This window comes from Phascolarctos cinereus, unplaced genomic scaffold (genome assembly GCF_003287225.1).
Source record: "Phascolarctos cinereus isolate Bilbo 61053 unplaced genomic scaffold, phaCin_HiC Scaffold_726;HRSCAF=1367, whole genome shotgun sequence".
Classification (NCBI taxonomy): domain Eukaryota; kingdom Metazoa; phylum Chordata; class Mammalia; order Diprotodontia; family Phascolarctidae; genus Phascolarctos; species Phascolarctos cinereus.
In genome coordinates this window covers 366495977-366522787 of record NW_027556098.1, presented here as the reverse complement: position 1 = coordinate 366522787, position 26811 = coordinate 366495977, and the positions used below count along the sequence as shown (strand labels likewise).

The window sequence follows — 26811 nt, the reverse complement described above, 5'->3', positions numbered from 1 at the left end:
TTTTTTTTTTCTTTTTTTAGCTCTTTGAGACACAGAGCTAGTATTGATATTGCTTGGTCAGAGGGTATGCATAGTATTATAGCCTGTTGAGAGTAGTTCCAAATTGCTCTCCAGAATGGCTGAATCAGTATACTGCATTAGTGTTTTAATTTTCCTACATCCCCTCCAACATTCATCATTTTCCTTTTCCGTCATATTAGCCAATCTGACAGGTGTGAGGTAGTATCTCAGAGTTGTTTTAATTTGCATTTCTCTAATCATTAGTGATTTAGAGCATTTTTTCATATGCCTATGGATAACTTCAATTACTTTGTCTGAAAACTGCCTGTTTATAACAATTGAGGAATAGCTCTTATTTCTATAAATTTGAGTTAGTTTTCTATATACATGAGAAATAAGGTCTTTATCAGAGAAACTTGCTGTAATTTTTTTTTTTTAGGCAATTGGGGTTAAGTGACTTGCCCCAGGATCATGCAGCTAGTAAGTGTCAAGTATTTGGTCTGAGGCTGAACTCAGGTCCTCCGGACTTCAGGGCCAGTGCTCTATCCACTGCACCACCTAGCTGACCCAATTTTTTTCACAGTAATGATTACTATGTATTTCCCTCCATCCTATTTTCCCCATTTATCCTACTTTCTTCTTTACCCCTGTCCATTCTCAAGTGTTGTGCTTCTTACTTTTACCTCTACCAATCTGCTCTCCCTTCTATCAGCACTAAACCTCCCCCCCGCCCCCATCCCCTTTCACTCCTACTTTCCTGTAGGGTAAGATAGATTTCTACGCCCAAATGAGTGTATATGTTATTCCCTCTTTGAGCCAATTCCAGTGTGAGTAAGGTTCACATGCTTCCCCCCTACCCTCCACTCTAGCCACTTCCCCCATCTTCCTCTCCACTGTAGAAGCTCTTTTGTGCCTCCTTATGTGAGATAACTTACCCTATTCTACCTCTTGCTTTCCCCTTCTCCCAGTACATTCTTCTTTCTCACCCCTTAATTTTATTTTTTAGATAATCTTCCTATCATATTCAACTCACATCCATGTCCTCTGTCTATGTGTACTCCTTCTAACTGCCCTAATAACGAGAAATTTTTTAGGAGTTACAAGTATCGTTTTCCTATGTAGGAATGTAAACAATTTAACCTTATGGAGTTCCTTATGATTTCTTTTTCCTGTTTACCTTTTTATGCTTCTCTTGAGTCTTGTATCTGAAAGTCAGATTTTCTATTCAGCTCTAGTCTTTCCATCAGGAATACTTAAAAGTCCTCTATTTCATTGAATATCCATTCCCCACCCCCCCAAAGAATTATACTCAGTTTTGCTGGGTAGGTGATTCTTGGTTGTAATCCTAGCTCTTTTGCCCTTCAGAATATCATATTCCAAGCCCTCTAATCTTTTAATGTAGAAACTGCTAAATCTAGTGTTATCCTCACTGTGACTCCACAATATTTGAATTGTTTTCTTTTTGGCTGCTTGTAATATTTTCTCCTTGATTTGGGAGCTCTGGAATTTGGCTGTAATATTCCAGGGAGTTTTCATTTGGGGATCTCTTTCAGGAGGTGATCAGTGGAATCTTTTAATTTCTGTTTTATCCTTAGATTCCAGAATATCAGGGCAATTTTCCTTGATAATTTCTTGAATGATGATATTTAGGCTTTTTTTTTGATCATGGCTTTCAGGTAGTCCAATAATTCTTAAATTATCTCATTTTCCAGGTCAATTGTTTTTCCAATGAGATAATTCACATTTTTCTATATTTTTTCCACTCATTTCACTTTATTTTATTGTTTCTTAATATTTCATGGAGTCATTAGTTTCCGCTTGCCCAATTCTAATTTTTAAGGAATTATTTTCTTCAGTGAGCTTTTGTGCCTCCTTTTCCATTTGTCCAGTTCTGCTTTTTATGGAATTCTTTTTCTCAGTGAATTTTTGTATATCTTTTTCCATTTGGCCAATTCTGCTTTTCAAGGCATCCTTCTCTTCATTGCATTTTTGTGCCTCTTTTATCATTTGGCCTATTATGTTTTTTAAGATGTTTTCTTCAGTATTTTTTTTGTGCCACCTTTACCAAGCGGTTGACTCATTTTTCATGATTTTGTTGCATCACTCTCATTTCCTCTTTCCAATTTTTCTTCTACTTCTCTTACTTGATTTTTGAAATCCGATTTGAGCTCTCCCTTGGCCTGAGACCAATTCATATTTTTCTTGGAGGCTTTGGATTTAGGAGCTTTGACTTTGGTGTCTTCTTCTGATTGTATGTTTTGATCTTCCTTGTCAGCAAAGTAAGATTCTATAGTCTGAGTTTCTTTCCACTGTTTGCTCATCTTCTCAGCTAATTTCTTGACTTTGTAACTCTTTGTTAAGGTAGGCTCTGCTTCCAGTGTGGAGAATGTAGTGTCCCAAGCTTCAGGGATTTTGTGCAACTGTTTTCAGAGATACTTCTAAGGACCTGTAAGTTTTCAGTTCTTCTAGGGTGGTATGATCTAAGGAGAGGTATTTACTCCTCTCCTGACCTTTGTTCTGGTCTGAGTGACCACAGGCACTTTTTTCTGCCCTGGAACTGTGAGGAAGTGTTCCTGCTCCACTGCTGCCACAAGCTCTGCTATGCCAGTGCTCCTCCTTGCCCCAGGACTGCCACCCAGGACTTGGACCCAGATCGAAGTATGGGCAAAGCAACAGAATCCTGCCATAGGGCCAGCAAAGAGATCCCTGTAATCTCCTTCTGGTCAGTTATTTGAACCCCCTTAATGTCTGTGAGCTGAGAACTGTGGAAGTAGCTGCTGCCACTGTGGCCATTGCCCCAGGGCTGGGGCTGGGCCACGCTCCTCTCTCACCCAGGTCCAACAGACCTTTCCCACTGACCTTTTAAGTTGTCTTTGGCATTTGTGGGTTGAGAAGTCTGGAAACCACCATAGCTGCCCATGATTCAGTCCCTGAGGCCTGCTCAGGGTTTGCTGGGGCCTCGTCTTTGCCTGTACAGCCTGCACTGGACTGTGCTCCTTTTCCAGCCTGGTGCAACAGACCTTTCCCATTGACCATCCAGGTTGTCTTGGGCTGGGAATTTGTTTCACTCTGTCTTTTTGTGGGTTCTGCTGCTCTAGAATTTGTTTAGAGTCATTTTTACAGGTTTTTGGAGGGGTTTGGGAGAGAGCTCAAGCAAATTCTTACTTTTACTTACTTGGCAAGATCTTTTTCTACTGTTTGCTCATTTCCAGCCTATTTCTTGACTTTTAACTCTATGCTAACGTGGGACTCTGCTTCTGGAGTGGAGAGGGCATCATCCCAAGCTTCTCATGTCCAAGATTTTGTATAGCTGTTTTCAGAGATAATTCTGAGGACCTGCGAGTTTTTGGTTTTTCCAAGGTGGTATGATCTAGGGAGAGGTGTGTTTAGTACTTTCCTGTATTGTGCCATTAGTCTATGAGTGACTATAAGCACCCTTTTCCACCCTGGAACTGTGATCAGGGTTCCAGCTTCTCTGTGGCTACAAGCTCTGGTGTGCTAATGGTCCTCCTCCTCCTCCTGGGACTGAGACCCAGGATTGTGACTCAGATCCAAGTGTGGGCAAAGCAACAGAGTCCTGCCTTTGGTGTCAGCAGAGGGACTCCTGAAATCTCCTTCTGACCAGCTGTCCAACCCCCTTACCTTCTGTGGGCTAAGAAGTCTGGAAACCACCACCATTGCCACTGATTCAGTTACTGTTGAGTCCTGCTTCTAGTTTGCTGGGACCGGGTCTGTGCTGGTACGGTCTCTGCTAGACTGTGTTCCACTCACCCAGGTGCAACAGACTTCTCCTGCTGACCTTTTAAGTTGTCTTGGGCTGGAAAATTGTCTCACTCCATCCTTTTGTGGGTTCTGCTGCTCTATAATTTGTTTTGAGGCATTGTTTGAAGGTGTTTGGAGAAGTTTGGGAGAGAATTCAGGCAAGTCCATGCTTTATTCCACCATCTTGCTTCTCAATATTTATTACTAAGTGAAATCATGTTACCTGGGCAACCTAGAGGCTAGTGATGCCCTCAACAGAAATATGGAGGTTTATATCTTCTGTCTAAGACGACAAGGAAGTCAATAATGCTTTTTAGAAAGATTTCCACAAGAAATGTCTAAAATGAAAGTAGTTTGTGTGTTTAAAGGGGTAAAGTTTAGCTACCTAGAAAATTCAGCTCTGTGTGGCAGTTGATTACCCAACAATACCAGAAATATAAAGCATCTGTCATTCTTACCATTATAACATAGGACCAAGTCAGGTCTCCTCTTCCCGCTTCCTATCCCCACACTGATCTTTTCAGGTCTTCCTAGGAGTACTTCAAGCCACATGAGGTTGCCCAAGGATTTCAGGGAATCCCCTGGGATTGTCGCAAAATGAACCAGAACTTCTGCCCTGCCCCCAGCTAAGGCTGCTCCCAAATTAAACCAGTGTGGCAATGGCTTACACTACCTATTGATATTGATATTGATATTGATATTGATACCTATTGATACAAAGTCATGCCTGCTTTGATCTGGCGTGGGCAGGGCACAGTAGTTTCAGGCTTCTAAGAATAAAACCATCTCCACCCTGTAAGAAGATGTGCCCAGCAGCTAATCTGTACCAAATTAACTTCCCTGGCTGTCCATAGTTAACTAGTGAAGGGCAAGTGTCATGGTAACGTGGCTTACCTTTATTTTCTCTCTTTACAGGTAACTGATATCTGGCATACATTTTTAGATCAACATATTCAAAATCAGCTATGTGCTCGCAAGAAACCAGCAGACATCTTGGCCAAGGAATTGGAAAATGACACTGGTTTAGGTAAATACGCTTTGTTAAAATAGCAATGATGTTGTTCGTTATATTCTCAGCTGATGTGAGAGCGAGAAAAGTATTGCATTGAATATACTATTTAGTCATATTGATTATTTCCTCCATTTCATTGATGAAGAAACTGAAGCACAGGAAGTGAATAGAGTTTTCCAGTGACTAGACTGGAACTCAGAACCCTAGGCCATTTTACATATCTCACTGACCCCACAGATGTCTTGGCATGCCTGCCAAGGGTCAATCCAGGAATTGGATCCTGGACTTTTTAATGAAAGTACCTTTAATGGTAGGAATAACTACTTTGTGGAAGATAGTAAGTAGGTCTGCTTGGCTGGAATCAGAGGGGCAGCACTGGCCAAGGTGCTGAGGGAAGGGGGAGTTGCTGAAGCATGAATGGGACAGAAACAAGGGCTCTCAACAGGCCATGAGAGCTTCTCAGAACTGGAAGGACTTGGCTACTAGCCTCTGGGCTGTGCCCAGGGCTGATGCTCCCTTTGCCTTTGACAGCGGGCTGGTCACTTATCTGGATTTGTTTGCAAGGTTAATGTAAGTCAACCCCTAGACTTAAAGTTAGTCTGTGGGCAGTTTTACAAACACCATGTCCTGGCAGGAAGAAGGGGAGCAATGGGAAGAGATTGCTAAGCAGCTGTGGGCTCTGAGGCAGTGTAATCTCTCCTGGATTGCTCCTTTTGGTTATTCTAGCCCCAGGAGGGAGGACATAGCTAATCTACACTGCTCAGGGCCCCATGTCAAATGACACTGACAGGACAGTGCCCCATGGGAAAGGGGGAGGAGGCAAACCCAAGCATGGTGTCCTCTGCTATGAGTAAGGAGTCCTTTGCCCCAATGACACTCAAACAGTCCCAGCTATGCCTCCAGTGGAAAAAGGCTGCCCCCAACCATTTGGCAGGCCAATGCAGAATGTCCACACATACTCCATTCCTCCAATCTCCTGAAAGTAGGTCCCTGGCATCTTCCACATGAATGACACCATTTTAGGTGATATGAGCATGCACCAAAACTCCATTACAGATAGATAGACAGACATACAGGGCATTTACTACATGGTTACTACATGCTAGGCACTATGGTAAGTGCTAGGGATACAGATATAAGTAAGCAAGTCAGTCCTCAGGGAGCCTAGCTTCTAATGGGGGAAATACAAAACTTAAAAGGATCTGGAAAGGTGGAGGTAGTGCATGCAGAGTATGGTTTGGAAATGTTGTCTAGGAAGTGATGTATGCATTAGTTCCAGACCAGATAAAGCAAAAGGTCACATATCTGAGCCCAGGGCAGGTCCAAGGCATCCATGGAGATAGGAGAGGGAGTACTGTGAATGAGGTAACAGTAGGAAGGTCCTATTAACTGGACCACTGAGTTTATGAAGAGGAGCAATGTATTATATGGCAAGAAGGTGGGTTGGCATCAGATTGTGAAGTACTGTAAATGCCAAATGGCAGTTTGCATTTGATCCCAGAGGTGATGGGGAGATATTATAGTTTGTTGCATAGGAGGAGAATGACATGGTGTGTCATGACTGTGACATGTCATGACAATGACATGACTGTGATTTAGGAAAATCACTTTGTCAGCTGAGTGGGTTGGAGAGAGGACACAAGGCAGGAAGTCCAATTAGGAGGTTATCGTGGCATCCAGGTAAGAGGTGATGAGGGCCTGAACCGATGTAATGGCTGTGTAAGTGGAGAGAAGGGGACGTATGTAAGAAGTATTGTGAGGATAGAAATGACAAGGTTTGGCAACCACCTGAATATGTGGGGTGAATAAGAGTGAAAAGTTGAGGATGACACAGGCTGCTAACCTTGGTAACTGGAAAGATAGTGCTATCCTAGACAGAAATAGGAAAATTCAAAAGAGAAATGAGTTTTGGAGGAAAGGAAATGAGTTCCATCTCAGACATTGCATTTGAAATGTTCAAAAGTCAGTTTATCACATAGAACTGCAGCTCAGCAGAGAGACTGGAGCTTGACATAATGGATCTGGGTATCGCCAGCATACAGGTGGTAATTGAACTCTTTGTAAGCTAATGAAGTCTCCAAGACTCCAAGAAAGAATGTAGAAAGTCAAGAAAAAATAGCCCAGGGCAGAGCCTAATGGAACATCCATATTTGGGGGGGTAGGGTTATGAATAAAATCCAGCAAAGAAAACTGAAAAGAAATTATTAGACACACAGGAGGAGAACCAGGAAAAAACAGTATCGTGAAAACACAGGAAGAAATGTTCAGGAGTCAACAGCACGGAAGGCTGTGGCAAGGCCTGAAGGATGTGGACTGACAAGAGGCCTCTAGATCTGGCTGTGAAGAGATCAGTGGTCCCTTGGAGAGATAAGATTCAGGTGAGTGGTGAGCACAGAGGTCAGAATGTAAAGGGTTGAAATGTGAGAGAGAGGAGAGGAACTGGAGGCCACAAGAGTAGAGAGATTTTTCTAGAGTTCAGCTGATAAAGGGAAAAGAAATCTAGGATGATGGCTTGAAGAGATGGTGGCGAATAGTGAGAGTTTCTTAAAGATAGGAGAGACCTGACCATGTTTGTAGGTGGCAGGAATAGAACCAGTAGATAGGGGAGAAAATACAGATTAAAGAGGGATTGGAATAATTGTAGAGGCAATCTGCTGGAGAGATTAGAGGGGTTGGGATCAAGTTTGCACGTAGAAGCGCTGGCCTTGGGAGAGATTGGAATAAAGCAGTGAATGGAGGATGATGTCAAGGGATTATATCATATAGAGAAGAAGAGAAGAGGTGGTATCTTCAACTGTGAGGATAGGCAGAGTGTGGAAGGCTTACGAATAGAAGGTTTGTAACAGCTTCTGTGGGGAATAAGATAAAGAATCAGTCAGAAAGGCAGAAAAGGATTACCTTGCTAAATCGAGGACCCAGTTGAGATTATAAAACATAAATCTGTAGTGGTGATAATCACCACAGTTGTGACCTTCTCCAGCTTTATCCAAGTAGGCACAGCACCTCCGTCTCCTCCCAGGCCAGTAGTCCTGTTTCCAGCCCAACCCTCACAGCCATTATCCAGGGAAGCAGCTCTTAGGGAAAAGGGGTCAGCCATCCCCACCAACTGTCAACTGCCCTAGGGTAGGCAAGCCAGCCTCACTAAAGCAGCAATGCCCCTGAGGAATAGGCAAGAGGCAGCAGGTGCCAGGCAAGTGAAACCACCACCACCACCACCATCATCATCATCTTCGCTCAGAACCTGATAGGGTGGGTCATGTGGGAAGCAATCCTTGTAGAGACATAGCCTGGAAATTGTTCCTGTAGGTACTACAGCCACAGCTATCAAAGATCCAGAAAAGAAAGTTTATGCCACCAAAGTCCTTGGCACCATCCAGTGGCTCAACATCAGAAACAGATATGATTTTATCAGTGGAAGTGACATTAAAGAACCGACATTACCATTTGCTTTGTTGCTGGGCCCGAAGGACAATGGGATATTTCCATCTGACTTGCAGCAGAAACCTGCCATATGTCACCATCTTCCCAATGTGAGCTCTCTAAGAACAGGGGGATGGTCTTGCTTTTCTGTTTGTATTCTCAGCACAAAGTACAGTGCTTTGCATATAGTAAGCACTTAATACATGCTTAATTCATTCATTCTGCAGGGCTAGAAGAGGCAGATGGTAGGAGCTGTCCAGAGTTGGGGTTTAGCCAGGCATGAGCAGTCAAAGGACAATGGAGCAAGGGAACTGAGAGTATATATAGTGTAGTATATGTACGGTAGAGTAGAGTATAGCATAGTATGGTATAATGTATATATAGTATAGAGTTGACCAGATTAACTATGGGGTAGAGCCAGACCTAGGATGATGGCTTAGGCAAGTCTGAGGGCTAGAGAGACTGGAAGTCACAATGAGAAAGAAAATAAGTCCAGGAACATTAAGGTATAGAAGTGGAATGATAGGAGGTTATGATTGAGTAAAATAATTTCAGAATTCTTCATCATAGAAGTGGAACCTTTGTGGGTGATGACAAGATCAAAGGTGTGTGTACAATACCATGTGTAGCTGAAAGGGAGTGGAAGAGAGGGAGGGACTTGGAAAGTTAGATGTTGGAGAGGACAGTAGTCTAAGGCTGTCACATAACTAGTGAAATTCCTTCTCAGTGGCAGGGGCCAGGAAGGGGTGCTTGGAGTCTTACTTTTAAGCGTGCCATAACCGATCCACTTTCCATGCAGATGAACCCCAGGAAGCAGAAGCAGTTCACATCCTGTCAACCATCTTGGAAATCCGAGAACACACAGCAAAAGAAAAGCCAGAAATCATTATTAAAATCCTGAAAACAGTGGCAATGCTCCATTACCTAATGATGAATTTATCAAAGGCAAGTTTCCATGGTGCCATAATGTATAGAAAACTTGAAATTTGGTCTCAATTTTCCCAATTGCATTAGAATTTGCACATATGTGCGCTCAGAGACAGACAGACACAGACATACATACCCCCTAGATTCAAAGCAGCTGCAGTTATTTTAAGCTCAGGACTGGTCTCCCAGAGAAAATCTGTTATGAGTTAATGGAAATTTGGGTGGGTGGGCTTGCCTAGGTGTTTTGTTAAAGGTAATCCTACTTCTAACAGGAAACAGAGGGAGTCGGAGAGCCCTCATAGAGTCATCTGAAGAGCAGGGCATTGATATTTCACCTTCAAGGGAGGCTGGAAAATCAGAAAATCAGATACTAGAATGAAAAGTATGGCTTAATGGGAAGTGCTTTGGCTGGGAAGGAGTTAGAACTATGGAGTCTGAAAGCAGATCAAAGCATACTGTTTGCGCTCTCTCTCTTTCTCTCTCTCTGTCTCTCTCTCTGTCTCTCTCTCTCTCTCTCTCTCTCTCTCTCTCTCTCTCTCTCTCTCTTTTTTGTTTGTTTCTTCTTTCTCATGGTTTCTCCCATTGGTTCTAATTCTTCTTTACAACATGACTAATGTGAAAATAGGTTCAATATGAATGTATATGTAGAGCCTATATCACATTGCACACCGTCTTGGAGTGGAGGGAGGGGAGAGATGGGGAGAAAATTTGGAACTCAAAATCTTATGAAAGTGAATGTTGAAAATGAAAAATAAATAATTTTTTTAAAAAAAAAGAGTGGTTCACCCTATGGTGGCTACTGCTGGGGCAGGCTGAGGCTGGTTGATCATTTGAGTTCAGGAGGTCTGAATCGAAGCTGAACTAAAGCCCAACACTGATATAGAATGGTGAGCCCCTGGGGACCACCAGGCTGAGTAAGGAGGGATTAGATGGCCCAGGTTATAGATGGAGCAGATCAAAGGGTAAGGGGACATGGGTTCAGGCTCTGGCCCTGTGACCCTGTCTGTCCTTTCCTCTCTGGACCATTTTCCTTCTGTAAAGTGAGAGAGTGGTCTAGACAGTCTGTAAATACTTTCCTGCTCTACAGCTATGATCCTGTCCCCCTCTCTATCTCATCAATTCAATAAACATTTATTAAGTGCCTACTATGTGCCAGGAACTATGCTAAGTATTAGCAATACAAAGAGTTCAAAAAATACAGTTGCCCTCAAGGAGCTTACAATCTAATGGGCTCATCTAGTCCTGTGAAAATTTTCTTTCATTTTTCTCCATTTCATTTCAGGCTCATGAACTTGCTGTGAAAGCTTATGTTTTATCTAAAGAGCTGCCCAATAAAGAAGATGAATCCCAAGCCCTTCGAGAGCTGCTAGGCCTCATTGCTTCCAAAAACTCAGTGATCTCGAAAGCGTCCAAGTACTTCCTGAACCAGGGCCATTAGAGCAACAGGAACGCATGCTGCAGATGGGCTAATAACATGTTACATACAGCTGCAGCCCAGGAGGTTCAGCTTTGAAATCTTACCTTTGACAAATGTGTCTTGACAATGCCCATTATGAGGGAAAGTTGGACTTTGTGCAGAGGGTGTAGAAATCCTACCACACCTTGATTTGTGTGATAGGATGTCAGGACATTGGCACACTATTATGCTTTTGTTTTCATGCTTTTGTTTTCATGCTTTTTCTTATGTAAACTCCATTATCATAGGAAATTGGGGCATTAGACTAGGGGTACATCCCTAGCTATACCTCATTTTGTGCATTAATGTGAGCACAGTTACAATTTAATGCAACCAATAAATTAGGGAAATGGTTTGCCTTTGACATTTACTAGATGTATGATTCAGGCAACTCACTAACTTCTCTGGGCCTCAGTTTTTTCATGTATAAAATGGGAAATTCTTCTAGGGGTATGAGAGAGGTATCATGAGGGAAGCGATTGGTAAACCTTAAAGTGCTGATGATGACAAATGTGTTATCATTATTCTTTTACTAGCATTGTCCCTCATACATGTTTTATGGGTTCTTGACAAGTCCCTGACCAGTAGCTGTCTCAGCTCTGTAAGCTCCAGGCCTGAGCTCAGAGATACTTCAGAGGCTCTGCAGAGACTCCTTCTCTATGGGCTTCCCTGTCCTAGGAGGCACCTACGCAGACATTGGATGACCACCAGTTAGGGATATCGTGGAGACGTTCTGCATGGATGGGGGTTGGATGGAGTTACTTGTGAGGCCTCCAAGCTGTGCTGCTGCTCCCAGAGCTAAATAAATCCCTGATAATAACCACCATCACAATTGCAGGGATTTTGTTTTGACTTAAGGTTTAACTTTCTGTTAAAGCATTACCATTCCCAACACCGTTTGAATGTCAGGTCCTACAGTGTGCATGGTTTCTTACACGTCAGTGATCCACAGCTAAGAGTCACAGGTGCATTCATAGCATTGGTGATCCATGCAAAAAATTATCCTCTAACTGGGGTGGGGAACCTTCAGCCTTGAGGCCACATGTGGCCCTTTAGGTCCTCATGTGCAGCCCTTTAAAATTTGAATTCCAATACGTTCCAGATTGGACCTAGTGCGCCACATGTGGCCCAGAGGACCTAGAGGGCCACATGTGGCCTCGAGGTTGAAGCTTCTTCACACCCTGTCTAACCAAAAACCTCAATGTACAAGGATGATGAAAATCAACCCGAATTTCCACTTTACATATAGCTTTCCAAGAGCATACAAGGATTAGGGACTTGTGTCTTTTCACATCTTTGCATCCCTGCAGTGCCTGAAATGTGATTGGCACTCGATAAACATGGATTGATTGATCACTGACTCAAGAGTAAAGAGAGGACTGTTTGGGCAGCCAAGTGTCGAGAACTTTAAAGTTCTAAGACACTAATTCAGCCAGGGATATTGTAGCATAGCTTAGAACAATACAACAGAATAAACTCTGTACTGGGAGTCAGGGGACCAGGGTGCCATCCTTAGCTTTGCCAGTACTCACTGTGACCTTGGGCAAGAACAGCAAAGATACCACATTAAATCTTTGAGGCCCTTTTCCTAGCTCTAAATCCTGTGACCCTATGACTTTAGTTAGAGCCAGAAGGCACTTGAGAATCAGAAGGAAAAGTCTTAAACCCTCTCCTACCTTGTATTCAAATGTAGGGACGTGAAAAGCTAACTTTGGGAGAATGCCAAACTCCAACTGGCTTCATTACATTCTAGAATCTGTTCCTTCCTGTAACTTTGCTGAAGACACAAAGTTAGTGGTGGTGGCTAAAGTAGCTCCTGTTGTTTCCATGGGTTAAACAAGGATAGTGGATCAAATCTAGCTAAAGGGGGGGGCGGAGCCAAGATGGCAGAGTGAAAGCAGTGACTTGCTTGAGCTCTCCCCCAAACCCCTCCAAATCTAGCTAAAGGAGGGAAGAACAAGCAAAAGGGACAATGGGGAAACCAATGGGCCAGCTCACAGACCATATCCAATCCATCTATTTCTTTGCAGTCCCAATTTCTTTGATAAAAGGTTTCTTTTGCATCCATGGTACCATCTTTCTACCATTTTGTGACCACTGCGTTATGATTGTCTTTGTACAGTTTATTCACATTGTGGACTAATCATGAGCTCTCCATCACTGCTTAGCTACTCTAATGTCCTTATCTCCTAACCACATATGCCCCTTGGGTAGGTTTTCCCATGTAGACCAGGAACACTCATCGATCAAAAGTCTGCATCTTCCTTCTACTATTACCCCTGGTACAAACGAGAAATTGAAAGGGGACCACTATTGGACCAGTCTTTCAAGTAGACAAAGGGAAATGCTGGGACTTACCACCATACCATCTAGAGATTGTCATTGGCCCCTCTTGTGATATCCCTATCTTTAATGGTCCTCTGGAGCTGTACCCTGAGCAGGTCATCATTGGCTATTATCATTTGAACGATGCTCCCCCCCACCTTCATTAGTTCAGATAGTTGAAAGCTGACTATTTGAATTCCCTGTGCACCCATGCTCTGAATGGAAAATGATTGTTTTTTCAAAGAGCAGCTGGTATGCAACTCATCAAACATGAGTTTGCTTGGCATTCCCCCCTTCTTGTGATACAAGAATAATAAATGTAGATTTGGCTTATGAGGCTCTTTTAAAAATAGCAACAGAAAGACAGCTACATCTTTGGCAACAAAGACAAAACAAAAGTTGTGTTTCATAGCAGTGGTTTTAATAAAAAGCAACAAAAAAACAAGCCATCATTTGTAACTGATCTCAGCAAGGAAGTTAACCAAGTTATTGCTGCATAAGCCATTTGGAAATTCGATATTCTAGTGTCCAGGTAAAACATATTCCTCAGCTTGTATTTCAATAGCAAAAACTCAAACTTTCCTAAGGAGAACTCAACTGTAGTATAGCCCCCAGGTTGGACTCTTCAAGTTGCTTTTCTCAGTAGGTTCAGAAACTGAGATTCAAAACTAAGATTTCCCCCAGATCTGAAAAACCTGAAGTTTTCAGAAACAGGCAGGGAAGCACATGAGTTTCCAGTGTTATTCTTTGCTTCAAGTTGCATATATAAAAATTGCATAATGCACTAGAACATGCCTCTGTGAAATTGGCCTTGTGTGTTGCTTTCCTGAGTCTGAGCTTCACCATGTGTGCCTAATCACATTCAGTCCTATGGGCACCTTAAACTTGGGGACCAGAGCCATGGTCAGTCAGGACTTGACAAGCCCCAGAGATTGCCTGGTCACCCTCTGACAAATGGCTTCCTGCTTCCAGCCATATAGTGGCCCAGACAGGGATTTCAAATAATATCATGGGTTTGCAATATAGAAAATATGACCGATTCCATAAGGAGCCCCAGCTGTCTCTTCTCGTGAATACCAGAAAGCCTTCTGGTAAAATAAAGGAGCCTTAGAACCCAGTTTGCAGCCAACCAGGCAGAATGGAGATTTCCCTGCAATATTCTCTATTTCCCTCTTCTCATTCATCCCTTTCTCCCTGGATCTCAAGTCATAATAAACATGGATTAAGTGGGTGCAAGTAAGGTTCGCCAACTAGAATTACAGCCTTGGGCTTGACATTGGCCAGAGTTATACCTGAGTAATTCTGAGACACTTTTCCCCAAGGCCTCTAGTGCTGTTCTCCCAGCTTTCCTGATTTCATCCTTGTCTCCGGGTTAGAAGGTGAAATAGACAACTTCCCTCATATAAGCTGAATTCTGGGAAAGGAAAGGAAGGCAATGGCAGAGAAGAGAGTGGGTAATCCAAATGAGGAGATAATTTAAAACCACAGCCACTGAACGTCAAAGCTGAAGGCAACCTAAAAAACCACTAGTACCACCCCATAATTTTACAGACAGGAAAACTGAAGCTCATGAAGGAGGTGTGACCTGCCTAAAGTCACAGAGTTAATGACAGATCAGGACCAAGATCTTTGTGTCCTCACATTGATGGTATTAAGTTACAGAAAGCACTACGACTTTTGATGACAGATCTGCTTTATGAATTGGACTTGACTCAGACTCATACTTTCTTTGTCCATGGTCTGGTCTCTGAGCAATGTGAAGGGACAGGGTTTTTAAAGGATATTGGCTCATAATTAGAATGGTGTGGATAATCAAAAGTGAAGGGAATTGGTTATCTTGTCTATGCAACGGTTTTATGCTTTTCTTTGAAGAACAAAAATGGCCTAAATTCTCAAATGTTAATTTTTTTTGTAATTGTAATCTCAGTGAACACGTAACTGATGAATCAGAACCATGCCTATTTCACCACCAAGTCAATTTTGATTCCAGTGAGCATCAGAACACAAGATGTCACAATTGCACTGCTCACTGGGAAATCCCCTCAGCCCTTCCAACTCCCTGTGCCATAAATACCCAAGGGAAACTGACACCAGATTGGGAAAGAGAAACCAAAGGAGGGAACACTGGCCAATCTGCTTCGTGACCACATAACTGAGCCTCTCACAAGTGTGCCCATGTACTCCCCCCATAACTGGCCAGCCCTGGAACTCAGGAAAAGCCAAAAACCAATCTCAAGGCTAAGCTGAAACTCCAGTGGCACCTTCAGTCTAGCCACACTCCTCATACAGATTACTACTGTTACTACCTCCTGGCACAACAACATGCCTACATACATGTTCCTGGGTCAGCAAAGTCCATCTCCTCTCCCAACATCCTCACTTTACTGTCTTTCACCATATAGGAGCCCATAAGCCAGCCCCAGAGCTCTCTATCCCTCAGGAAATCATCACCCTATCATGTAGGGGTATGATGGGGCATTACCAGATGTCATGTATTTTTACTATTTTGAAATTGGCATGTACCCTAATGCACCTCTCTGACCATTTCACGTTCTACCTAAGGTCTGTGGTGGCTCTCCAGTGCCCACCAACACCAACATTTGATGTCTGCAATATTGACCTTCACATATTCCAGACTGGTCTATTCTCCATGTTTTGTTTTCATTCAATCAATTATGAAGTGTGTATTATATCCAGACACTAAGAAAGTCTTTGCTTTCAAAGATCTTAAACGCTATGGCGGAGATGTCCTGTGGTCTTCTAATACATAAATATATTCCAAATATATACAAAATGAATAAAGGGGAAGGGCAGCACTAGTAGCTAGGGGCACCAGGAAAAGGTAGGTGAGGTGAGCTAAGACTTGAAGGAAACCAGAGACTCCAAGAGGTGGAGGTGAGGAGGGGGTGCATTCCAGGCATTCTGCCTTTGCTGACACAGAACATGCCTGGAATGGACTTGCTTATTGAAATCCTCCCTGCTTTGGAGGACCAACTCAGATGCCACATCTTCACAGAAATCCTTTTCCTCTAGCTGAAAGTAATCCTGCCTCTCAAATGTTTCCTCTTTGGCCCTCTCCATTGCATTTATCTTACACTCCCTCGTACCATAGTTATTTGTTTCCTGGTCCCTTTCTCTCCAACCCACCTCCTCCCCCCAGCTCCCATTACACTGTATGATCCTTGTGAAGAGAGGCTGTGTTGTAATTTCCATTATATCCCCCCAATGTCAAGTAAAGATCCTTGTATGTAGTACACATTTTACATGTTTGTAGAATGGAATTTAAGACCAGCTTGGGGTTCCCCTATTCCATCACCTATCTTACAGGTTTGAGATTATGGCATTTCCCATTCAAATCTCACCCCAAATCAATAAATCATAACACAAGAAACTCCAAAATAAATTAGGTGCCAAATAACTCCAGATCAGGTTGTTGGCCAGCCTCTTTTCTACTCTTAAACAACTCTGGGAATAGAAGTCAAGTAGAATGTAAGTCCCTTGAGGGTAAGGACAGTTCTAACCCTTACCATTGTGCCATGGACAAAGGAGGCACGTAATAGGTGCTTCATGGTTTGCCTGTTTCTTTCAAGTCTACCAGACCACCATCTCTCCTCTTTCCTTCTGGGTCAGCCTGGACTCCTCCAAAAGCCCCTTTCTTCACTCTCTCTCTCCTCCTTCCACCAAGCAAGCCCAACTGTCATTCTACCATCCTGCCAGTCCCTTCCTCTGGGCCCCGAGGCCAGGAGGGAGCCTGTTTATCCTTCTCCTGGAGAGCTCAGAGATAACAGTATGTGGTAGAAAGAACAGTAGCTCCAAACTTGGGGTCAGAATACTAGGGATTGAGTCTTGAGTTTTGCCTTTAGTGATCCATATGACTCTGGTCAAGTTAATTACCTCCAAGCCAGTTTCCTCATTTAGAAAATGGGGATGAAATAATACCTGGGTTGTGAGTCTCAAGTAAGAACATGGAAGGAAAGTGTTTTGTAACCAATAAAGCTGTTATAGAATGTCAGAGAGCTCACCTAGTCAAAAAAGGAGGGCAGGGAGGTGGTGCCAAAGTGCACAGAGCACCAGGCCTAGAGTCAGGAAGACTCATCTTCCTGAGTTCAAAGCTGGGCTCAGACACTTACTAGCTGCGTGACCCTGGGCAAGTCACTTCACCCTGTTTGCCTCAGTTTCTTCATCGGTAAAATGATCTGGAGAGAGAAATGACAAACCATTCCAGCATCTTTGCCAAGAAAACCCCAAATGGAGTCACAAAGAGTTAGACATGACTTAAAAAAATGAACAACAACAACAACATGGTAGATGAAGAAACTAAGGTTTGGAGAGGAGAGGAGACTAGAGTAGCTGCTATTATCAATTTCTTTCTATTCGAGTTCATAGAATCATAAAGTCTCTGAGCTGGAAAGGATCTCAAAGGTTATTTAGTTGAGTTCATCTGCATAGGAATCCCTACAATGTCTCTCACAAGCAGACATCCAGCCTTTACCTGGAAAGACTTCCAGTGATGAGGGACAATCTGTACCTAGCTACTGACCGCAGAGAGTGGAATGAGGAAGTGGAATGAGATCATGAAGTCACAATGTTAGATCTGGAAGGGATCTGTTAGCCTGAGCTCTTCAGTTTACAGATAAAGAAATTGAGGCTCTGAGGGTGAAGCAACGTGTTCAAGTCAGAAGAGCCAGAATTAGACCTCAGCTCTTCTCATTTCCAGTCTGGTGCTCTATCCACTACAGCAGATTACCATATGATAAACAGTGGTCTGGACCAGTCTTTTTTAACAGGCGGATCTCCAAAACCAGCACCAGGCTCTGGAAAGAGTGGCTTGCAGTCCAAAATCAAAGGATGCTCCAATAGATGCCAGGGTAGTAAAGAACAGCTGGTCAACACTGATCACTCCAGACACACCTGCACATCCTAGGAATTATCCCATAGCAGCAGTTGGGAATGACTTGACTACTAATTTAATCAAGGTTACTATCGATAACCTTCTGTTTCGTTCCTTTTAGCTAGCCATAGGTGTCCAAGGTTTTGGGGCCTACAAGGGGAAGGTATTCTGCCTCTTACCTAATACAAAGATATGAGGTATTGAAATAACTATAATTCTTAGTCAAGTTGATTAGTTTCATCTGTGATATGCATTCAATTGGGGGGGCACTTCTAAAACCTTAATTAATCAGTCCTTGAAAGAATGAGGCCCTATTCCTCCTACCTCTGAGTGGATTTAGGTAAAAGGACTGCCATCCTCTTTATTCTCTCTCTAAAATGATAAACACCACCCCGCATAGTTATTTCTCCCATTAAAATGACACACCATCCCATTTCCTTATTTTCCTAGGGAAACAATACATATGTTCCCTAGCCACATTTCTTTCAAATGCTGCCTTTAACAAATTCATTCTTTTTTTTGGGGGGTGGGGGGTCTGTCCTTGTTATGGGATTCCCTTATAGGTGAGTGAGAGGTCTGTCTGAGTATGTGGCCCCCACATGGCTTGGGAGTTACTTGTATTGCTTATCAGGCTTCTCAAAGATCTAAAGCTAAAAGCCTGAGTTCCAGTTACCTTTGCAAGCCCTAACACACACAGATATACAGATACAAGGAATTTTTTTTTTCATCAGTGCATAACAAAAGATATTCATAGTGACTCAGCTAGTGGCATTCAAGTTTTCACCAGCTTCAAGATACTCCTACCAAATAAAAAGAGGCATTATACAGAGATGGACATGAATGTTATGTCCTTCATTGGAAGAACAAGGGAATCAGCTTATATACGATTTGGCTCTAAGGCTGTTGTCATACTCAGATGGTCCCTGCAGGCTTTCCAGGCTGGAACTGAAGGTGCTGAGAACTTGCATTCTCATGCTGCCCAGGATGCAAAAATAGATACTTATTGGCCTCTTTCCTCCTGAAGTTCCTGAAGGGGGATGGGTGTTGGGGAGTCCCATCTTGCAGTCACGGAAGGAAGAAGACACACTCCTTCCTCATTCCACCTCTTGCAATACAGTTTTCAAATTATAGTTCATATCTAGCAACAGCAATCCTGCAAGGTAGTTAGGGCAGGGTATTTTTCCCCATTTTGCTGATGGAAAAACTGAGGCACAAAGTTTAAGTGGCTTGCCCAAGGTCATTCAGCTAATCAGCTAATCAATTTAGAAACGGAAGCAAACTAGTTTGTCCAACCTCAAGTATGAGGTTTTTTCCTACTGAGTCACACTGGGTGCTGCCAAGGGATTTTAAGGGGGAGGAGAGAATAGGCAAAGCATGATTCAGGCAAAGCTGGTGGGCATAAGCAAGCAGAGATTCTATACTCCTCATCCCTATAACTTCCTGTGCCTGCTACTGGATGTGGGATGCTCTGTAGGCATAGCTCACAGACGGGGAAGGATCTTTTCTTGGGGCAAGAGAGCCTGTGCCCAGAAAAGTACCCTGGGGGTATATGTATGGAGGGGCAGATTCTTAAAAGAGCTAAAGAACAAATGTAATTTCCACAAGGGCTTCACTTGGCTCCAGCCGATGTTCAGACACAAAGAAAGCATTTAGTCAACTCCAGTGAAGACAGAAGCAAACTCATACACTGCCTCATCTCCCCTGAGTGGTAAAAGGTGTCACAACCCACATAAAAGTGAGATACTATCGTTCCCGCCCCACACCCCAAACTAAACCAGATATGTAGTCACAAATACATTGTTTGGTGATATCTGAGCTACCTTGAGCTAGGTATAAAATATATCCTGTGCATGGTGAGATTCCTCTACCCAGCTCCAGAGATAGCTTGGCTGCAGGACATGTGACTTAGGTCAATTTCAATCGAGGGAAAGTAATCAGCAGGACCAATTAAAAAAAAAAAAAGGAGCAGCTAGATGGCACAGTGGATAGAGCTCTGGCCTTGGAGTATTCAACTCTCCCAAATTATGGAACTGTTTTCCATCATGGTGCTCTTAGACAAATCCTATTTTAAATTACGTTGTAAAAATTGCTGTACTGTTATTTTATACAGTTTGTTACAGTCAGTTATGTTAAATTAGTGTGAGGTTGTAAGTTAATGTGAATGATTTCTTTATTCAGACCAAATCGTGTACATCTGGGTGGGTGTGGTTCTCACCAAAGCGATAGCCATTGGAAGGCTGTAGATTTGCTCTACCAACGCTGTCACTGCTCAAATAATTTCCCCCACCCTCTGCCTCTCTTCATCTTTGGGAATGTACTTCAATGTTTTTGACACAATTTTTTTTCCATCCCCAATGATTGGCAGGTAATTCTGATTTCTAGAAATATTCAAAAGTGATTTTAAGCTAAAGCTGAGAGCAAAATGTGAGCCCCCATAATAAAAGGTGACTATAAAGTATCACTGGTTTTCTTTTGGAGCTTATAAATTGGGTCTAAATTCAGTTCTCACAGCTTTGCAGGAATAAAGGTATACTCTCCTAAGGTGAGGCTTTGTTTTTTGTTTGTTTTGTTTTTAGGCGATTGGGGTTAAGTGACTTGCCCAGGGTCACATAGCTAGTAAGTGCCAAGTGTTTGGTCTGAGGCCAGATTTGAACTCAGGTCCTGCTGACTTCAGGGCCAATGCTCTATCCACTGTGCCACTTAGCTGCCCCTTAAGATGAGGCTTTGAGGGGAACAACATTCACTTGGATGTGGGAATTGTGGTATGCTTTTTTTTTCTGAAGTGTCATTAGTTGACAGACATTTCCTATATTATCAGAGTCTCAGCTATCTATCTTAATAACTCCTTCCCAGGGAGAGGTTCATCACCTACTATACAGACAATTGAATGAAAAGCGCTTAGGATATGCTCATGTTGGCCAAAAAACAAAAATGAAAACAAGAGGTGTAGTGATTCCTGAAAGATAATTCTCCCTCATTTCAAAAGGTACATAAATTCAGATTTCTGGGGTTATGTTGGACTTAAGAAATGTCCCACAGGGTCAGTGTGTTTCCAGTTGCTTTGCCCCATTATAATTCCACAGAGCCAAACCCACACAAGTACCAAGCCCAACAGGCATGCCTACAGCCCACCCACGCCACACCAAATTATAGATTCTTCTACATGGGTGTGATGCTTATTCTCCAGGCATCGGCTACATTATCCGTCTAATTGATTTCACTTAACACACACGATTCCAGGAAGCACAAATCCCACATGAGGAAGGGTTGATTACCCCCTGAAGAAAAGAAAGCATGTGTCCCCTGGCTCAATGAAATGCATGTCCAACTGAAACCAAAAGGCGGAGGGAATCGAGAGAAGAGGAAGAGTAGATTGGGAGAGGCAACTAGGGCCAGGGCACCTGCTGAAGCATATCTTTCCATTTTGTGATGGAGACAACAAAGCACTTTGTAAGACAGGCTCTATTTACAGATCAGCGTGTGTTCCCTTGTCCTAATGGAGAAGAGGCCCAGAGCAGATCGAATTCCACTTTTTACAAAGTGCTTTTTTGAAAGTGCTAATGGAGATGCTCCCAAATCACTGAATCCTAAGTGACAGAGAAGCAGGTCACAATAAAGCCAAGATGTTGATCAGTGGGAAGCAGGGATGGGTTCTCTAGCACAACAGCACTGGAAACATTGAATGGCCATTAGCAGAAGAGATCTCATTATTGCATCTGGATTCCACAGCTCCCGGCTGGCGGTTGCCCTGATCTCTTGGAAGCTTTCAAACATTCTCTCTACGCAAGGCTCTGAATGACTGGGCTCTGTTGTTGCAAGATGGAAACATGCAGACTACAGCGGCAGAGAGATTCAATGCCTGGCACTGAATAGCCAAGTGTCCATAACGCAGGCACCGAGCTCCACTTCATCAGCTGGGATGTTATTCTCAGGGAGCATTCTTTACTCTTTGTACAAACCACAAAGCCAAGCAATTTTCTTAAATCGTCGTTAGAAAGAATACTGTAAAGTGAGTAAGTGCCCAGATGGGATTCCTATTTTCTGTGCAAATGAACACACATTAGTCAAGATCTTATTCATTCAAAACTATCAGGGAAGCAGCAGGATTTGGTTTAAATGATATTCACAAGCTGAATTCATTTAAGTTTTAATTCAGAGGCAATCATGTTGTTAATATTGTAGCTGGGGCCTGGCAGTGAAGGGGGTTGGGCCCTGGCCGTGTTTGCCAAAGAATCCCTGATTTCTCCCAGCTCTGGTTCACTCTCACTGGATGTAGAGCCACCGTTGGTGATGTAAATGTTTTCTGGGCCGGCCTGGGCAGAAGCACATCCTTCGGGCTCACTCTTCTCACCAGCACTGGACACTCCTGGAAGAAGGGCCATCTTCGCGGTCAGCCGGCTGGGGAGCAGGGACATGGTGTAATCAGCGATGATCCCGCCCACATCCAAGTTACAAGCCTGGTCAAATGCAACGAAGCCCACGTTGGCATTTGCCTCACACACCACGAAGGAGCCATCATCCATGATGAGGAGGTCGATGCCACAGAAATCCATGCCCAAGATGTTGGACACTTGAATGGCCAGCTGTTTGCCTTGCTCAGTGAGTGGACACATGACACCCACACCACCTGCAAAGGAAGCACATTGACATAACAATAACACTGACAAATGCCATTTCCAAACACAAGGAAGTCACCTATTTATGGAGACAGATGGAGAGAGACAGAGATGGATGAAATTCTGGCATGGAAGAAAGCCCTAGGCCTATGAAGGGGCCAGGCACAGAACCCTTAGGGGCTGTTTGCTACTGCTGGCTCAAGTGAAGCTCGTTACTATGGCAGCACAGATCTCAAGCTGGAAGGAATCTTAGAGGCCACCTAGCCCAACCCCCTTATTTTACAGATAAGGAAACTGAGGTCTAGAGAGATAAAGTGACTTGGGCCAAGTCACACTGGTAGTAAGTAGCTGGGCCAGGATTTGAACCCAGGCCTTCTGACCCCAAGTCCAGCCTAATATTTACCTAATACTCACCTAATACTCCAAAAGATATATGATTTTGGGGCAGTTAGGTGGCGCAGTGGATAGAGCACTGGCCCTGGAGTCAGGAAGACCCGAGTTCAAATCTGACCTCAGACACATAATATTTCCTAGCTGTGTGACTCTGGACAAGTCACTTAACCCCAATTGCCTCACAAAAAAAAAAAAAGATATGTGATTTCATCCATGTGAGTACACCTTTTCCTGACACTGATCTCAACCCCTCTCTGCATCAGTAGGCAATGAGCTGCTCTACACCTGAAGAGATCACTCAGCGGACAACCCTTCATGAGGAGCCCCCCTGCACTTAGCCCAGTTGATCCTCAATCAGTCAATGAACAAGCATTTATTAATTACCAATTAAGTGTCAAGCGCTATATGCTTGGTGTACAAAGAAAAAGCAAAAAATTTCTGCCTTCATATATATTAAATTCTCTTGGGGGTAAGCAGAGATAGAGATGAACATATACATATATATATATATATATATATATATATATATATATATATATATATATAGACATATATAGAAGACAGAGAGGGAGAGAGAGAGATCAACATTCCTGGCCTTGAACTGGAAGCTTTTCAAGGGGCAGATAGGTAAATTAGTAAATAGAATGCTAGACTTGGAGTTAGAGATGTGAGTACAAATCTGGCTTCAGACATTCACTAGCTTGGTAACCTGGGGCAAATCTGCCTCAGTTTCTTTATCTATAAAAAGGAGATGATAATAATAGCACCCACCTCCCGGGGCTGTGGTTAGGATAAAATGAGATCTTTGTAAAACGCTTTATAATTATTTGTGCTATAGAAATGCTAGCTAATATTATTATTATAATCATTATCATCAAGATGATGATGATGATGATGATGATGATGATGATGATGATGATGATGATGATTCTCCAGCTTGGTTGGTCCCTAGCATAGCTCTCAAGAAGCCAGGAGGGTTGGGCCTACTAATACTCTTAAAAATCTTCAAATTCTGTGGCCCGTGAGCTGCTGCCTCAAGCCCGACAAAGTCTTTTCCTGACCTAACAGTCCTAGAGGGACTTACGCTCTCGTCAGTTTGATGGTTCATACCAAGATAAGTGACATGGCCAAACTGTACAAGTGTCTGGGCACTAGTACACATTCTGCTTGGTGATTTAAGAGGCAAAACCGTACTCCACAGGCCTCCACTGGGCACAGTGCAGGGACAGCGTGGCCAGGTCTAATTCTAACCAACAGTTACAGGATGTGGCTATGATACAAAGGGTGAGCTCCAAATGCCATTTTTAATTACCAAGGATGCAGAAGATAATGTCCTATTCTGGAACCTGAAATGGTTCACTTCTGACTGTTTCATTTAAAAACATCTCTGCCTGAGGATAATTTTCTTATTTTAAAGATGGGTAGACTAAGGGCACATCCTACATCTATTTAACACCAGATCCAAACTTAGAACCAGGGGTGTCTCCTGCCAGCCCAGCCCATCTCTGCCTCAGCTTCAATCTCCAAGCGTCTGAAGGGCGGTGCTGTGGAAAGGGACGAGATTGATTTTGCTTGGTCCCAGACAACAGAAATGGAGCAATGGGTAGATGCTTCACATGAAGTAGATTTAGGCTGAAGGTCAAGAAAGAAAAACTTCCTTACAAAAGAAAACAGGCTGCAGTTGGAGGTAGGTAAGAAGGTAGGTAGGCAGGTCTTCAAACAAAAACTGTATGTCCACTTGTTTGTTAGGTTGTAGAGGTGATGCTTGTTCGGATGATATGGACTCGATGTCAGTCAATAAGTATTAATTAGGCACCCACTGTGTGCAAAGCACTGTGCTTACAGCAGGGATACATAGAAAGGCAAAAGACAGTCCTTGCTCTCAAGGTGCTCACAACCAAATGGGGGAAATAACATGTAAACAATGTACAGACAAGCTATAGACATGACAAATTTGAAATAATCAGCAAAGTTAAGGGGATCAGGAAAGACTACCTGTAGAAGGTGAGATTTTAGCTGGGACTTGAAGGAAGCCGGGGGAGCCAAGAGACAGAGATGAGGAGGGCGGCTCTATGAGAAAGTGCTTGGTCGCCCCCTTCCTGGAATGCCCTTCTTACCCCTGTGCTTTTCTAGAACTTGTCATATTCTGCCAAAGGCAGGAATAAGAAATGTTAGGGCCAATGTCCCCTCCCCACCCGCCTCCCCTCTGCTTGGGGGAAAAGCCAATCCCTGCCTGAGTGAAGAAGGGACTGTCTAAGTTGGGAGGAGAGCAAGGATAAGCTGGAAAACAGGCCTGGTTTTGCACTATGGTGTCTACAGAAGGCCAAGATCTCAGGGCTGAGTCCTGCCAGAAGACCAGCTGCCAGGTCAGCCTATACAAGTTCAGGGAGTACCAAGTTCAGTCTTTTTACTGCAGAGGCTGATGTTCCCTGCCCTGGGGACTACTGTTCATGTGCCAACATGGATCTCTAAGCCTCCTCATGCCTCAGATGGTGGGTCTCCTGGGCGACAGGTCCTTACAAATCTCTTCTACAAAATCATTGATTGACCCAAGGAAATCCACAAGCATCCTGAAAGTTTCAAAGAGGAAACACCCAGGAGGCCCACAAATATATAAAAAGATAGTATGCCAACGATACGGATTGAGGTGTAACCTCAAGGATGGACTCTGCCAAAGAAAGGCTTCTGAATTGTTCTGGGCAGGGGGAGTCAACCAAGATTTTCAAACTTGTAGTCTGAGGTAGTCTGGGGCAGGGGAGAAGGGGACTCCACCCCTACAACAGGTGACATTCTCAGTTCCTTCCAGGGCCCACTTCCTAGTGCTTTATTCAGCTTGGACCCCATGTCCCTTCCACAGCCTCTCTTTTGGCTCTTGGAGGCCTTGCTCTGGGCCCTGGCACCCAAAGACGAGGAAGACAGTTTTCTATAATATTCTTCCTGTGGCTTTCATTTCATCCTTCTCTGTTCTCGAAGTTGCCACAATTCCTAGCTCTTGGAGGTCCCTAGCCCACTTCTTTCTTTCCTGGTAAGTTTATTTAAGACATCCTCACTGGCTAGTTGTTAAGGCTGACTGTACTATTTGGTGAATAGTGTAGTTCCCATGTGGCTGTTCACCTAGATCTCACCATTATCTCCAAAAATTCATCTTCCTACAAGATCAAATCAATTCTGCAACTGATACCTCCTCAGTACCTTCTGCCCTTGGGCCTCCCCCTCTCTCTACTTAGAAAGGGTGGAGGGTGGACATTGGAGGGTCCCTTCCCGATTCTCTGTTGAAGGAGGAGGACTAGGAAGACTCCTCAGCATTTCCCACCTGGCTACAGAACTTCATCATGCCCCTACACTTGGCACACCAGCCCATTCCCTTCAGTTTATTTTTTATGTTTTATCCCGTTAGACCATGAGCTTCTTGAGGGCAGGGACTGTCTTTTCCTTTTCATTGAATCCAAAGCTCTCAGCACAGTGTTTGGCATATAGTAGGTGCTTAATAAATGTTTATAGACAGACTGTCTTAAGCTACCATTTCCATTTAGTCTCCTGAGGGGCCATGTGGCCTTAAGATGACAGAGGTCATCTTTCCCTAGAGATCCCCAGCTCTGGACCAGTTTTCTCAGCCAGCCTGAAACAGATTTTCTGGCTCTTCATATTTTAGAGACCATGCTCCCCTTCTAGGAGGCCTGTGGAGGCCCTTGGGAATATCATCTCTAGTCCCCAGTTTACTTGTGGATGAGGATAACTGACACACCCTGAGCCCAGAAGCTCAGGTTAATACCTTCACCTACTTCCTCTGGTTCTCCTCCGTAACTCATCACTCGGCTATTCTCAGGGGAGGGGTCAGACTCTTTAACCAAAGTCTGTTAATCACACTCTTACAATATATTTGAAACATACAATAACAGCATATCCCCACAATACTCAACAAAAGTAAGAAGAAAGCTCTTCTGTCACCTTATCCTATCTTTCCAATCAGACTAGAGCTCTGAGCCTTGGGCCCTATAATCTTCTAAGT

General features: G+C 43.5%; 2 protein-coding genes across 3 annotated transcripts in view; one reads left to right on the top strand and one right to left on the bottom strand.

Annotated features, from left to right (window-relative positions):
• Positions 1–11612, top strand: part of ZMYND12 (zinc finger MYND-type containing 12) — a 38274-nt gene extending 26662 nt beyond the window's left edge. The window contains exons 6-9 of one of the 2 annotated variants that reach the window (XM_020983431.2): positions 4678–4789; positions 8081–8304; positions 8994–9139; positions 10404–10491. In XM_020983431.2, coding sequence (XP_020839090.1) covers positions 4678–4789; positions 8081–8304; positions 8994–9095 — 438 coding nt within the window. In that variant the 3' untranslated portion in view covers positions 9096–9139; positions 10404–10491. Of the gene's footprint in view, positions 1–4677; positions 4790–8080; positions 8305–8993; positions 9140–10403 lie in introns of both variants that reach the window. The other variant, XM_020983432.2, reaches the window with a different exon arrangement.
• Positions 11613–13301: 1689 nt separating this feature from the next.
• RIMKLA (ribosomal modification protein rimK like family member A) overlaps positions 13302–26811 on the bottom strand; it is a 64044-nt gene continuing 50534 nt past the window's right edge. Inside the window, exon 5 of the mRNA XM_020983433.2 lies at positions 13302–22420. Within this exon, the coding sequence (XP_020839092.1) occupies positions 21930–22420 (491 nt within the window). The 3' untranslated portion in view covers positions 13302–21929. The remainder of the gene's footprint in view (positions 22421–26811) is intronic.